The 12,179-nt window shown below is 36.3% G+C and overlaps 1 protein-coding gene across 1 annotated transcript in view; it reads left to right on the top strand.

Moving 5' to 3' along the window:
- The first annotated feature begins 1,040 nt into the window (after positions 1-1,040).
- mxd1 (MAX dimerization protein 1) overlaps positions 1,041-12,179 on the top strand; it is a 31,871-nt gene continuing 20,732 nt past the window's right edge. The window contains exons 1-2 of the mRNA XM_062051581.1: positions 1,041-1,814; positions 2,356-2,455. Coding sequence (XP_061907565.1) covers positions 1,748-1,814; positions 2,356-2,455 — 167 coding nt within the window. The 5' untranslated portion in view covers positions 1,041-1,747. The remainder of the gene's footprint in view (positions 1,815-2,355; positions 2,456-12,179) is intronic.

Here is a 12,179-nt window from a genome sequence, read left to right as displayed (position 1 = left end):
ACACAAAAGGGTTGTTTCTTTTTGTTATTAATATTCTGGTTCCTACATTATATATCAATACAGTCTGCAAGGGATACAGTCCATAAGCACACATGATTGTACGTGCTGCTGGTCCACTAATAGTACTAACCTGTAACAGTTAATTGTACTCATTTTCATTAATTACTGGTTTCTATGTAACTTTTTATATTGTTTTACTTTATTTTTTATTCAAGAAAATGATTTTAATTTATTTCTTCTTTTATTTTGTTAATATTTTAAAAAAAGACCTTATCTTCACCATACCTGGTGTCCAAATTAGGCATAATAATGTGTTAATTCCACGACTGTATATATCGGTATCGGTAATTAAGAGTTGGACAATATAGGATATCTGCAAAAAAGCCATTATCGGACATCCCTACTGCAAAGGTTTTTTTTATTGAACAACAAACGTACATTTATAATTTACACAACAGTCAGGGCACTTTGAACAACAAGGAAATAAAACTAAAGCAAATACAGAGAGTATTAATAAATAATAAATATAAAAATTAAAAAAAAGACGAAAACAAAGATATACATTTTTAAGGGCTTTTGTACTCTTAATCATTTTCCAAGATTGGATTGATAATGGTAAACCATTAAGCCAATTACAAAATGTAGGCCTTACTTTTATAAATCGACATTTATGTAGAAAATGTTTTAGTAATGACTACGACTGCAAAGGTGCCTTCCCGGATGTAGATATTTTGTAGGAGGAGTCAGTCAAGAGCCAGCATGTGAATTTGACCAATCAGCGATCAGAAAACAGGACAAACAACACCACAACAGCCAATCACAATCATCCACCGCGAAGCAGCACGTTAGGAGGGCGGGTCAAACTGTCAGAGGCGGGTGACGTCATGTGGGCCTGATAATATTGCGACCAACGGTTGGTGGCGTTTATCTGGAGCTAACCAATCACGGCGCAGCTATGTATCCCAACGCCATAGCTTCCATTGTGGCTCTGCCTAGCCGCAATATTGACTTGGACGCGACACAAAATGGCCGATCATAGCCATTGGTTTCAGCGAATCGCTTGCAATTCGAATGAGTGACAGATGAAACGCCGAATAGAAGTCTCGATTCGTAACCAATAATAAGCCACCACAGACAAAGCTTTACCACGGAATATTGGTCAAAATATACTCAAGTCATTTTTTTTTCGGAAGCAGACTTGATGTTAGGGACGAAAGAGCGATGAACTAGCGCACAACTACTTCTCAATGAGCTGACAGGTTGTGTGACATCGCCGGGGAAACTTTAAAAAAAAAAAAAAAACGTACTTCGTTTTACCCACTAAAAGAGTCCGTAACCGCTTAAGGATATTTTTTATTTGTATTTTTATTTTTGGACGTTACCCTGAACAACAAAGTGAAGGCTTAGCTTAGTTGAGCCTAGCATAGCCTAGCCTAGCCTCTCTACCTGACACAAGTCAGCTGTCATTTAAAGAGACGACACCAGGAGCGGAAAAAACACGCGTGTTTTGTTGGCGTGGGCGCATTTTTTTTTTGTACCTTTCCACATTATCTCTTCCATATAGGTCGATAGTATTTTTTTTGCCCTGTAAAAAAAGCCCAAAAGCCAAGCAGCCAGCAACACTTTGAGTGCGAGTACGCCGCCTGTGTCGGACTTGGGACGAGAAGCAGCTTGTGTACAAAAAAAACAACAACAAAAACAACCCACTCGTCGAATCGTGTTGATAATATCAGTGATATTATTCAACATGACGGCTGTTGGAATGGTGCAGATGTTGATCGAAGCCGCCGAGTACCTTGACCGCAGAGAACGAGGTAAAGTATCATTTTATCCTTCTTTTTAGTGAATATTTTTTGGTATCCTGTTTGAAATATGCAACCCCCTGCACTCACCTATTGACACTTCTCTCATATTTACCTTAACAACCATTTAATGACGTTTTGCATTTTTGCTTTTGCATCAACGGTCATCATTTTATTTTTTGCAATTCCTGTCATGCACTTTAGCAGTTTGCATTTTATTTAAATTGTGCATTTTTTATTTTTTTTTTATAAATAATGAAAGCTGCAATGGGATGTTGCTGGGGGACATTGTTTTCACACTGGCCCCTCCTTTCCTGCTGTTGTGGTTTTCTAGTGGGGTTTATTCCAGTTCAAGATGACATCATTGTCCGGGGGCTGAGGGGAGAAATACAATATAAAGATATATCATGGAGTTTGTATTTGTGCTTACGATGAAGCCTTGAGAGAGGCGACCGGATGCAAAAAGGATTGAATGTTGAAATTAAAGCTTTTTGTTCGGTCACGCTTTGGCTCAAATGTCTGTCCGACTGACCAGTCTGTTATGTGCTTGCAGAAGCTGAACATGGATATGCCTCCATTCCTCCATTTATGAGCAGCCAAGAGAGAGAAAGCTTGAAAAGGAAGAACAAAAGCAAGAAAAACATAAGTAGCAGGTAGAAACACATTTCGCCCTCTTTTCATTCATTTAATCATTCCTGTTAAATCATTACCGCATTTTTCGGAGTATAAGTCGCTCCGGAGTGTAAGTCGCACCGGCTGAAAATGCATAATAAAGAAGGAAAAAAACATAAGTCGCACTGGATTATAAGTCGCATTTTATAGGGAAATGTATTTGATAAAAGCCAACACCAAGAATAGACATTTGAAAGGCAATTTAAAATAAATAAAGAATAGTGAACAACGGGCTGAATAAGTGTACGTTATATGACTGAGAACGTGCCTGGTATGTTAACGTAACATATTATGGTAAGAGTCATTCAAATAACTATAACATATAGAACATGCTTTACGTTTACCAAACAATCTTGTCACTACTAATCACTAAATCCCATGAAATCTTATACGTCTAGTCTCTTACGTGAATGAACTAAATAATATTATTTGATATTTTACGGTAATGTGTTAATAATTTCACACATAAGTCACTCCTGAGTATAAGTCGCACTGCGACTTATAGTCCAAAAAATACGGTAGTCATTCCTATTAAATTATTACACATAATGAGTATGGATGTGTTCCTCTAGTTTTCTCACTGCCATTAAGCTGAATGTGCCAGTCTTGTTTTTTGTTGCGCTCTATAAAGTATTTATACTGTAAGTATTGTACTTGTTACACACCAGCTGTTTAATTACCAAATTTTTCGGAGTACAAGTCGCTCCGGAGTATAAGTCGCACCGGCCGAAAATGCATAATAAAGAAGGCAAAAAACGTACATAAGTCGCACTGGAGTATAGGTCGCATTTTTGGGGGAAATTTGTGTGATAAAAGCCAACAGCAAGAATAGACATTCGAAAGGCAATTTGAAATAAATAAAGAATAGTGAACAACAGGCTGAATAAGTGTACGTTATATGACGCATACATTTTAAGCTGAATGTGCCAGTCTTGTTTTTTGTTGCGCTCTATAAAGTATTTATACTGTAAGTATTGTACTTGCTACACACCAGCTGTTTAACTATAACATGCATCTTAGTTGTAGTTTTAATAATAATAATAATAATAATAGATTTTATTCGTAAAAAGCACTTTACATTGAGTAAACAACCTCCAAGTGCAACAGTGTACCGGTATTAAAAAAAAAAAAAAAAAAAAAAGATAATAAAAAATAAATAAAAATAAAAACTAGAACAGCCAAATAGCTAAGACTAGTACCGTATTTTTCGGAGTATAAGTCGCTCCGGAGTATAAGTCGCACCGGCCGAAAATGCATAATAAAGAAGGAAAAAAACCCATATATACAGTAAGTCGCACTGGAGTATAAGTCACATTTTTTGGGGAAATTTATTTAATAAAGCCCAACACCAAGAATAGACATTTGAAAGGCAATTTAAAATACATAAATAATAGTGAACAACAGGCTGAATAAGTGTACATTATATGAGGCATACATTTTAAGATGAATGTGCCAGTCTTGTTTTTTGTTGCGCTCTATAAAGTATTTATATTGTAAGTATTGTACTTGTTACACACCAGCTGTTTAACTATAACATGCATCTTAGTTGTAGTTTTAATAATAATAATAATAATAATAATAATAATAATAGATTTTATTTGTAAAAAGCACTTTACATTGAGTAAACAACCTCCAAGTGCTACAGTGTATTAAAAAAATAAATAAATAAAAAGATAATAAAAAATAAACTAAAAAAAAAACTAGAACAGCCAAATAGCTAAAACTAGTACCGTATTTTTCGGAGTATAAGTCGCTCCGGAGTATAAGTCGCACCGGCCGAAAATGCATAATAAAGAAGGAAAAAACCCATATATACAGTAAGTCGCACTGGAGTATAAGTCGCATTTTTGGGGGAAATTTATTTGATAAAGCCCAACAGCAAGAATAGACATTTGGAAGGCAATTTAAAATAAATAAACAATAGTGAACAACAGGCTGAATAAGTGTACATTATATGACGCATACATTTTAAGCTGAATGTGCCAGTCTTGTTTTTTGTTGCGCTCTATAAAGTATTTATATTGTAAGTATTGTACTTGCTACACACCAGCTGTTTAACTATAACATGCATCTTAGTTGTAGTTTTAATAATAATAATATTAATAATAATAGGTTTTATTTGTAAAAAGCACTTTACACTGAGTAAATAACCTCAAAGTTCTACAGTGTATTAAAAAAAATAAAAATAAAAAATAAAAAGATAATAAAAAATAAATAAAAATAAAAACTAGAACAGCCAAATAGCTAAAACTAGTACCGTATTTTTCGGAGTATAAGTCACTCCGGAGTATAAGTTGCACCGGCCGAAAATGCATAATTAAGAAGGAAAAAACCCATATATACTGTAAGTCGCACTGGAGTATAAGTCACATTTTTTGGGGAAATTTATTTAATAAAGCCCAACACCAAGAATAGACATTTGAAAGGCAATTTAAAATACATAAAGAATAGTGAACAACAGGCTGAATAAGTGTACATTATATGAGGCATAAATTTTAAGCTGAATGTGCCAGTCTTGTTTTTTGTTGCGCTCTATAAAGTATTTATATTGTAAGTATTGTACTTGTTACACACCAGCTGTTCAACTATAACATGCATGTTAGTTGTAGTTTTAATAATGATAATAATAATTATATATTCTATTTGTAAAAAGCACTTTACACTGAGTCAACAACCTCAAAGTGCTACTGTGTATTCAAAATAAAAAAATAAATAAATAAATAAAAAATAAAAACTAGAACAGCCAAATAGCTAAAACTAGTATGCATATATCTAAAAAAAAAAAGTTAAAAAAAAAAAGAAGGGTTTTTAAGCCTTTTTAAAAATAATCCACAGTCTGTGGTGCCCTCAGGTAGTCAGGGAGAGCGTTCCACAGACTGGGAGCGGCGGAGCAAAAAGCCCCGGTCTCCCATTGTTGTAATGACCAAATTTGGAAGTGTTGAAATTGACATGTAAAATTTCTATTGCTGATCAGCGGCACGTCTATGGCATATCCAATGTATATTATTGTTGAGCTAGCGCAATTTGAAAAGTGGAGCTTACTTTTGAGCGCTTTTCTATCAGGCATGCTTGCCCTGTTGGCATGAAAAATTAGAGGTAGTTTGCTATGAGTTCGCTTATTTGGCTGCCATGGGCTTGAGCCGATGCCACGTTTGTTGTGTGCGGGAAATGGTATTGAAATAAGGTATCGTTTGACTTTCAGTAAATTAGTACGCAGTAGTACCGCCAAATTTTGTTCAGTACTAATTAAATTTGGTACCCATTCCTACACAGAATGCTAAATAGCTTGCTAGTCAATGAGAGTTGTGGTTGCTCACTCACAGGAAAACACTGCCCCTAGTGTTATGGCAGAGAATTGCAAGTCATGCGCTCATGCACCACTAAAGAGCTTTCACCGGCTCAAAAAGCCGCCAGAAGGGCCAGTGTAGTGGCTACGTAGTGGCAGAATGAAGCCTTAAGTCGACCTCAAATTACATGGTTGAATAATCCAAAGAAGTTCTTCAGGTCTTTAAACAATTATGCAATTTCTTATTCTTAAAAGCCAGACCTGTGCTTACTTCCGTACTTGACGGTTTCGGCTACAACTAGAGATGTCCGATAATACCGGACTGCCAATATTATCGGCCGATAAATGCTTTAAAATGTAATATCGGAAATTATCGGTATCAGTTTCAAAAAGTAAAATACATGACTTTTTAAAACGCCGCTGTGTACACGGACATAGGGAGAAGTACAGAGCGCCAATAAACCTTAAAGGCACTGCCTTTGCGTGCCGGCACAGTCACATAATATCTACGACTTTTCACACACACAAGTGAATGCAAGGCACACTTGGTCAACAACCATACACGTCACACTGAGGGTGACCGTATAAACAACTTTAACACTGTTACAAATATGCGCCACACTGTGAACCCACACCAAACAAGAATGACAAACACATTTCGGGAGAACATCCGCACCGTAACACAACATAAACACAACAGAACAAATACCCCGAACCCCTTGCAGCACTAACTCTTCCGGGACGCTACAATATACACCCCCGCTACCCCCTACCCAAAACCCCGCCCACCTCGACCTCCTCATGCTCTCTCAGGGATGTCCCAAATTCCAAGCTGCTGTTTTGAGGCGTCTTAAAAAAAATAATGCACTTTGTGACTTCAATAATAAATATGGCAGTGCCATGTTGGCATTTTTTTCCATAACGTGAATTAATTTATTTTGGAAAACCTTGTTACATTGTTTAATGCATCTAGCGGGGCATCACAACAACATTAGGCATAATAACAGGGTTTCCCACACATTCATTTATTTGTGGCGGCCCGCCAAGAAAGAATTACGTCCGCCACAAATAAAATAAAAATTAAAAAATAAATAAATAAATAAAAATTAAAATAAAAATATTTTTTATTTTTTTTATTTTTTTGTCCTCTCCAGCTTCTCAGGCAAATCATATAGTTGATGTAGATGGCTGTTCAGATTTACTTTACAAAAGAGAAGTGTAGGATACTTCTCTTGTTGCCTTATTTGTATTTGACTTTATTAAATGTATTTATATTAGAAACACAACATGTGTATATAACAAAGGGTGCAAAGTCTGCAGGCAGTAGGAAACACATGGTTAAGTGTAGGGAGTAAAACTGATGGCAGTCTAAAGTTCAAGATTTTTGGAGCTCTTTGTTCAGTGGATCAGATGTTTGATGAAGCTCTGTGTCTATCTACCACCACTACTGTTTTCTGTTTATTTGTTACTGACTGTGGCAGGACACCTCTGCCTCTGTTTCACTTTATGTTGCTAGTAAATAATATGGTTGTAGTAGTAGGCTAAAGTTAAATTATTTAGTATGCACTAATTAAAGGGGCAGAGCTTTGAGGCATTTTAGCTTTTATATTTTATAAGATATATTTTTTGTAAGAACCACAATTAATAAATATATGTCACTAACTAACTTATTGTTCAAATCTGTATATAAATATGTACATAAAGTGTTGTAATTATATTGTAAAATGGATGGATGGATGGACGTTTAAAACAAAACTGTTATTATTAATTAGTAAGTATAAATTTTTTGAGCCTTTTTAGAGAAAATCAAGTCATTGTAGTAAATTATGCAAATTACTCGATGATGTCATGGTGACCACGCCCATAACCACGCCCCCACTTGGCAGTTTATGGAAAACACTGAATAATGTGTTAATTCCACGACTGTATATATCGGTATCGGTTGATATCGGAATCTGTAATTAAGAGTTGGACAATATCGGAATATCGGATATCGGCAAACAAGCCATTATCGGACATCTCTAGTTGTCGGTCATAATGAGTGGCTACTTCGTGGAAGATCTTGAACCCCGTGCCCTCCAAACAGCACCAGCACACTGCGGCCTCTCCTTATGGAAAAGGTATGTGGATGACGTCTTGGAAATAATAAAAATAGGACATGCACAGGAACTCCCAGACCACCTCAACACACTGGATAAAACAAACAATATACGATTCACCCAAAAAGAAGAAAAGGACCGCACGATAAACTTTCTGGACCCTGGACATAAAACATTTGGAGGATGGCAGTATAACAATTCAAATATATTGAAAACCCACTCCCACAGATCAATACCTCCTTTGGATATCGGAACACCCCGTGAATCACAAACACTCCGGTCGTAAGAACACTGTTTGAATGCACCAATCTCATCACCTAGGAACAAGACAGAAAGAAGGAGGAACCGCACATTACAAAAGCACTAAGAACTTGCAACTACCCAAAGTGTGCCATAGATACAGGGCGGTAAACAAGCAGAACAAAACATCAAGAGGAAACAAAAAACAAACAAAAGTAATGAGAAGCAAAACAGGGCCATGGTCATACTTCCATACATCAGGGGAGTCGCAGAGAGGGTACAGCGGGCCATGAACAAACACAACATTAATACTACAGTCAAAACTCACACTAAACTACGACAGTTGTTAGTTCACCCTAAGGACAAAATAGACCAAGAACACAAATACAATGTAATATATGAGATACATTGTTTGTCGTGCAACAAATCATACATGGAAACCAGTCCCGGTTCAGAGTCTGAGCGGCGCCGCTCAGACTCTGAACCGGGACGAGGGGGCGTACCAACTTTCCCACACCTGGGACACAGTCCTGAAGAGGTCTGACTGCAGATGGCGTTGTCAGCCTGCTATTACAAGCAGGACATCAGCGCCAAAAACAGTTTAAATCAGCTGACCAGACACGTCACAGCAACATCACGTGACAACCTTTGAGGAAGGCAACAGTTTGATTGATTGAATGATTGAAACTTTAGTAGATTGCACAGTACAGTACATATTCCGTACAATTGACCACTAAATGGTAACACCCGATTAAGTTTTTCAACTTGTTTAAGTCGGGGTCCAAGTTAATCAATTCATGGTAAAGTTGTAGCTGAAACCGTCAGGTACGGAAGTAAAACCACAGGTCAGGCTATACGAGTAACAAATTACATGGTTGAATGTTTTCGTCTACATAAACATTTGAGATCCATAGAGGTCCGTTTTTTCCAACATGTGTTCCCTTATTCTTAAGCAGCATTAATACAAAACATTGCGACTGTCTCGTTAAACAGAATCAAAATGTGCGCACAGTGACTTCCTGTTCAGTGCAAAGTAAGCTTCAAAACAAAAGCTTGGTAGTACTAACCTGGATTGATTGATTGAAACTTTTATTAGGATTGCACAGTACAGTACATATTCCGTACCATTGACCACTAAATGGTAACACCCGAATAAGTATTTCAACTTGTTTAAGTCGGGGTCCACGTTAATCAATTCATGGTAAAGTTGTAGCTGAAACCGTCAGGTACGGAAGTAAAACCACAGGTCTGGCTATACGAGTAACAAATTACATGGTTGAATGTTTTTGTCGACATAAACATTTGAGATCCAGGTTTTTGTTAGCCACCGGAAGAAATATTTGCGCCCGTCTTGACTGCTTCTGATAGATGAGAGTACAACATACCATATGAAAACAGAATACTCAAAATACAAATATAAACAAAAGAAGGAAAACCATGTTAACAAACTTTCGTTGGTTCAAAGGTCCTTTATTACCACCCATTCTACTTATGTGTCTAGCTAAAGTCACAAGTAAATGCAGTGTTTCCCATAAACTGCCAAGATACCTGTGGTGGTGGGGGCGTGGCTATGGGCGTGGTCACCAAGACATCATCGAGTAATTTGCATAATTTACTACAATGATATGATTTCCTTTAAAAAGGCTCAAAAAATGTATACTTACTAATTAATAATAACAGTTTTGTTTTAAACGTCCATCCATCCATCCATCCATCCATTTTACAATATAATTACAACACTTTATGTACATATTTATATACAGATTTGAAAAATAAGTTATTCACTGAAATATATTTATTAATTGTGGTTCTTACAAAAAATATATCTTATAAAAATATAAAAGCTAAAATGTCTCTTAAAGCTCTGCCCCTTTAATTAGTGCATACTAAATAATTTAACTTTAGCCTACTACTACAACCATATTATTTACCAGCAACATAAAGTGAAACAGAGGCATAGGTATCCTGCCACAGTCAGTAACAAATAAACAGAAAACAGTAGTGGTGGTAGACAGACACAGAGCTTCATCAAACATCTGATCCACTGAACAAAGAGCTCCAAAAATCTTGATCCTACACTTCTCTTTTGTAAAGTAAATCTGAACAGCCGATATGGGCATCTACATCAACTATATGATTTGCCTGAGAAGCTGGACAGGACCAAAAAAAAATTAAAATAAAATAAAATAAAAAAATTTTTTTGTGGCGGCCTTAATTCTTTCGTGGCGGGCCGCCACAAATAAATGAATGTGTGGGAAACACTGAAATGTCCATGCAATCCCTTGTTTTGGGTTCAATTTTGGGTATGTTGCCCACCACTTATGTCGAAATCAGTCATCCAGTCTGTGTTGACATAAACAGCTTCCACTGTACAATGGAAGAAAACATCCTGCATGTCATTTTTGTGCTATGAACATCCACATTTCAACATGTTCTTCTTGCATTACATGTTTTTCCTCGTTATGCTGTTGTTTTTCGTATTTTCATTTTCTTTAGAATGGGCAGTGAAAAAATTGAGCTGCAGGCCACACTTAAGACAATCAATGAGCTTATCAAAAATTAAAGTAAACATTGTATTATCCTATTAACTTTATTGTATTATAACATTGCTTATTTTAAATTGTGTGATTTTCTAACACACGTGATCTTAGTCCTGATGGCTATTTTAAAGGGGTCATTTCATGATTTGTTTTCTACATTTAAAACTTGTAATAGTGGTTCTTTGGTGAACGATTTGCATAGGAATTTGTTTTACAGACCTATTTTCAAGTCACTTTTTTGCTCTTTCGAAACAGCTCGATTTGAGAGGCAAAGTTGTGAGATGCAAATTAGCTCCTCCTAACCACGCCCCGTCATGCCAATGAGCGCCCGTCAGCTTATGTTTTTTTTAGCTCTCTTGCTTTTATTGTGCACTATGGACATCGGTGACCGCCACCAGCCATCGGTCTTAAGTGGCTTTCCCATCAACTCAACATCCCAGATGATATAGCGAGATTAGCGGCTCACCGTGGTTTGTTTTTGTTGTCACTACACGATCGGTACCGGAAAGTACGATCAGTCCACGCATGCGCGAAGACTACGTCACTTTCTGGATTCGCAATTTCTAACGACGGAGCTTCTACGATGTCGTGTTCTGTGATATTTGAACGTTTTATTGTTTTGCATAAAACAATAGCTTACCTACACTGCAAAAAGCCAGTGTTCAAAAACAAAACAAAACAAAACAAAATTAGGGGTATTTTATTTGAACTAAGCAAAATTATCTGCCAATAGAACAAGAAAATTGGGCTTGTCAAGACTTTCCAAAACAAGTCAAATTAGCTAACCTCAATGAACCCAAAAATACCTTAAAATAAGTATATTCTCACGAATAACTAATGCACTTTTCTTGGTAGAAAAAAAAATACCTTTTTGCTCAATATGTTGAAAAATAGTCTTAAAGTAAGTAAATGCTAGTGCCATTATCTTGACATAATGATATGCGCTCGACATCATGATTTTTTTTTTCATGCTTGAAGTAAGAAATTATTACTTTAAAAAAGTAGTTTTATACTTGCATACTTGCCAACCCTCCCGTTTTTAGCGGGAGAATCCCGGTATTCAGCGCCTCTCCCGACAACCTCCCGGCAGAGATTTTCTCCCGACAAACTCCCGGTATTCAGCCGGAGCTGGAGGCCACGCCCCCTCCAGCTCAATGCGGACCTGAGACTGAGTGGGGACAGCCTGTTCTCACGTCCGCTTTCCCACAATATAAACAGCTTGCCTGCCCAATGAACGGAGAAGTTAAACAGGACAATACTGCCATCTAATGGATAGCCAACGGAACACTGAAATTCAAGTTGTTGTTTTTTTTTTTCTATGTAAATAAAATAAATAAATATATGTATATATATATAGCTAGAATTCACTGAAAGTCAAGTATTTCATATATATATATATATATATATATATATATATATATATATATATATATATATATATATATATATATATATATATATATATATATGTATATATTTATTTATATATATGAAATACTCGAGTTGGTGAATTCTAGCTGTAAATAACAACGCCCCCAAC

Source organism: Entelurus aequoreus, linkage group LG06, assembly GCF_033978785.1.
Source record: "Entelurus aequoreus isolate RoL-2023_Sb linkage group LG06, RoL_Eaeq_v1.1, whole genome shotgun sequence".
Classification (NCBI taxonomy): domain Eukaryota; kingdom Metazoa; phylum Chordata; class Actinopteri; order Syngnathiformes; family Syngnathidae; genus Entelurus; species Entelurus aequoreus.
Note: the sequence above shows the minus strand (reverse complement) of the source record. Positions and strands in the feature narration are given on the sequence as shown.